A 3,809-nucleotide genomic window follows, 5' to 3' on the forward strand; every position below is an offset into this window, starting at 1 on the left:
TGAGGCCGGGGGCTGCCCCCGCCCCAGCTGGGAGAGGCAGCACAGCGAGACAATCAGCTACAGGCCACGCCCTGCCCCCAACTCCCCCGTCCCCAAATGCATCACGCTGCAGCCCAGGAGAGCAAGGCCGCTGTGCCCCAAGCGGGCGGGCACCGGCGCAAGGAGGGAGCAGATGCGCCCAGCTGCCCACCAGCGGGATAATCCCCCAGAGCGCCAGTAACGGGGCACTCTGCCAGAGCGCAGGCTCAGCCAGTGGCACCTCACTGGCAGTGGCCAGTGACGCAGTGGGGGGTGGGGATGGGGCGGGGATTCCCCCAGCAGTGGCCCAGGAGGAGCAGTAGTCAGATGGGCAAACCCCATGCAGCCCCGAGCTGGCCGCTGGATCCAATCACCTGGGGGACTGGGAGGTGGGGGGCAAGAGGACAGTCTCCTCTTGCAAAGAGCTCTACATGGGGGGAAAATCCAAAAGAATCTCATACTGTTAAGAAGCAGCTGAGACCAGAGCGGAGAGAGAAGAGACAGAGAAAGAAAAGGAGAGAGAGCCAGAGGGGGTGAGAGCCAGAGAGAGCAGGAGGAGGGTCAAGGCAGGCTAGTGGCACGCCCCTTTATGGCAAGGACGCGGTGAGGAAGGCAGGGGGTGAGCCCAGGCACGTAAGTCCATAGCTTTACCTGGCAGTCACTGCGGCACAGAGAGAAACAGAGGGGGGGGGGGGGGAAGAGAAAGGAAAGGAGAAAAGGGACATGGTCGGAAAAGAGGAGATCAGAGACGGTGCCAGCGACATTGTGAACCCGGGGACCCCCTCTGGGGGCCAGGGCTGTGCACAGGGGCCAGGGAGCGGAAGGAGGGGGCGGTGGTGCTCTCATTGGAGATGCACAAGGCGCCGTCGAGGAGGAGCTGGTGCCCGGTTGGCAGGAAGTCCGTTCTCTGCGCTGAGGGTGGCAGGGCCAGCAGCACCAGGTCTGGCTAGTCCCGGCACATCAAAGGAGCTGGCAAGAGCATCCCAAAAGCATGGCGGGGCAGGGCAGGACCAGCGCTTGGCATAACTGGATGGGGCAGAAGAGCCTCACTGTGGGGCGACCTAACAATGGCTGAGAGATGGAGGAGAGGAGAGGCTAGATGGGGAGGGGTTGGGGGCCCTGCAGCCGACTGCTGCCCCACACCAAACCGCCTGCAGCCCGGCTCCGGCGCTGTTCTCATCCCTCGCTCCCAGTGCCTTTCCAGGCCCTGCCACATGGGGGGAGCAACAGTGGGTTTGGAGAGCTCCTGCAGCTCTGCTGCACTGGGGTGAGTTGGGGGTCAGATCTCCCTCCCCCATGCCGCAGGGGCCTAGCCTTACCCACTGCCCTCACCTGGAAGCAGTGAATATGTGCTTGGAATTGGTGCAGATGGCATTGATGGGGCTGTCGTGGCCCTTGATCTCCCCAACGGGTGTGAAGTTCTCCACGTTCCAGACCTTCACCACGCCCCCGCGGCAGGCGCTCAGCAGCCTGGGGCGGCCGGGGACGAAGGCCAGGGCGCAGACCCAGTCCTTGTGCGCCTTGGGGATTTCCTGGCAGGCACAGAGACAGGGCAGAGCCAGTGAGCGCCCACGATCCACGCTGCCAGCCGGGGCCATCAAGACCCAAACTGCCCCCTGAGCTCCAGGGCAGGGTCAGGCCAGCAGCCAGAGCCAGATGCTGGGTTTGCAGCTGGCTGCTGGCTCTGTAATGGGCTGAGACAAACCCCCCACATCTGTACCGTGGCTGAGAGCTGGAATTTTTAAGCTCCGCTCGATTTCTCATCAAGCAGCAGCCGAGGATTTGAATTCAAGACAAGGGGACTCTGGTGAGCTACAGAAGCAGCTCAGCAGGAGAGAAGAGGGCTCCGCCCCAGGAGACAATTGCTCATTGGGATTGACCAGGGGATCTCCAAGCTCCGATCAATCCAAGCCGTTCTGGCAACCCGGATACGAGACGCACAAGATGGGGGAGAGAATCTCTTTGATTGGACCAATTTCTGTGGGGGGGTGGGGGGGGGGGGAAAAGGGACAAGTCTGCAAACTCAGCTCTTCTTCCAGGGTGGGGCTTGAAAGCTTGCCCCTTCCACCCACAGGAGCTGGTCCAATAAAAGAGATTCCCCCACACCCCCCATCTCTCTAATTATTTGTCTGCCATCAATCCTCAGCGCTCCAGTGGGAAGAAAAATGAGCATTAGCCTCATTTCATAGGGGAGAGACTGTGGGGGAGGGTCACACAGCCACAAATGGTGATTAGCTCTGGGCAGCTCCATTTTGGGGGACACCCCGACCACCCCATTCTCAGAGGGGCGGAGCCCCCACTGCTCCCCTTGACTCCCACAGTGCCCAGCTCCTCTGAACAACCCAGCCCCAGGCGGGCACATGGTAGGTTCTCCAAAACAGAGCAGCCCACCACCACCAAAAAAAAAAAAAAAAAAAAAAAAAATCAATGGAGGCCTCTGAAATGTTAGCCAAGTCTCATGGCAGAGCCAGACCTCCTGCCTCCCAGCACCGGCCTGCACGCCCCCTTCGGCTGCTGCTCTATCCCAGACCCACCGGAGGCCATCCCCGCACTGCAGCGCGCCACCACTGACCTGGAGAGCCAGGCACCGCGGCCTGTGGCGCCCGGAGACCAGACAGCCACACTCACCGGGGTCCGAAATAGGGACAACGCCGAGCGCTATCTACCCCCAGACCAACCTGTCCCCCTTCCCCATAGGCCACTGAGCCCTTTAACCACAGCAGGTGGGGCCCAGCCCTATAGAACTGGCTACCGTGCATTGCCCACAGCTGTAAACTGCCTTCGGGACCCACCCTGCCAGCCACTGTCGTTTGCAACCCCCGGGGCTCTTCCATTGCCTGGAGGCCCCATGTGCAACGTAGGGATGGGGTCTCTGTGTCTGCTCTCTGATCCTCTGCCCCCAGGATGGCGGGAGCACGCTCCAGACTGGACAGCGACTCTCCAGCAGGTTCTAAGTCCTCGCTCCAGACCCTGGCACTGGCCCTCGAAATGGCACGCTGCGGGTCTAGCCCATCTCTCTGCCCCCCGCCCAGCAGCAGGGCCTTCCTGCTCGTCCCCCTCCGTACCTGGAGGAGCTCCTGCTGCTCCAGGTCCCACTTCTTGATCCCGTTGTCCCCGGAGCCGCTGAAGAGCACGTCGCCCTGGATGACCAGACACTCGATGCCGTCGTAGTGCGGGGGCTCGAAGTTATGGGTGGGGCCGACGTTCCCCACCACGCTGTCCGCAATCTCAAACATCTGCAAGGCAACAGCCCGGAGGGCAGCTGCTGTGAACCCCGGTGGCAAAGGAGACCAGTCGCTCTCAGGTCATTAGGCCAGCAACAGCCCTTTCAGCAAGGCAGGGGGATGGCGAGAGCGTCCGACCACACAGCTACCACTGGGATGCTGAGCCACGGCCCAGTGAAATGAGACAGGGATGGATTGGCAGCGGCAGGGTTCTGCCTGCTTACGCCACGCTGGGATCCTTGGGCAGAGGCCATGTGGGGACACGATGGCTCAGCACTAGGGCTGAGATACAGGTCACAGGTTCGAACCTCGCCCGGCTCAGCTGGGACTGGAAATCTCCACCTCCTCCAATGGTTTGGTGGCCAACGTGCGGACGCAGCTCAGCGTCCGGCGGGCAGGGGCCACGTTGCAAAGACAAAATAGCCTCCTTGGCAGCAGGTTCAGCAGAGGCCACAGAGGGCAGGAGGAGGTGGGTTCCACTTTCCACGCGTGAGGCGTCAGGAGCAAGCGGGGGGTGCGGAGGGGAGGCCTGGGCCGGGCACCTGGAATTCTGGTCTCCACGGCTGC

The 3,809-nt window shown here is 62.1% G+C and overlaps 1 protein-coding gene across 1 annotated transcript; it reads right to left on the reverse strand.

Moving 5' to 3' along the window:
* Nucleotides 1–1,242: 1,242 nt before the first annotated feature.
* LOC135980590 (kinesin-like protein KIF21B) lies at nt 1,243–3,528 on the reverse strand. Its single transcript, XM_065580527.1, has 2 exons — nt 3,084–3,528; nt 1,243–1,550 (listed from the first exon to the last, which is right to left on the reverse strand). Exons 1-2 carry the CDS (start codon nt 3,252–3,254, stop codon nt 1,347–1,349), a joined length of 375 nt encoding a protein of 124 aa, XP_065436599.1. The 5' UTR covers nt 3,255–3,528; the 3' UTR covers nt 1,243–1,346.
* Between the last annotated feature and the right edge of the window lie 281 nt (nt 3,529–3,809).

This window comes from Chrysemys picta, unplaced genomic scaffold, assembly GCF_011386835.1.
Source record: "Chrysemys picta bellii isolate R12L10 unplaced genomic scaffold, ASM1138683v2 scaf4750, whole genome shotgun sequence".
NCBI classification, from domain to species: Eukaryota; Metazoa; Chordata; order Testudines; family Emydidae; genus Chrysemys; species Chrysemys picta.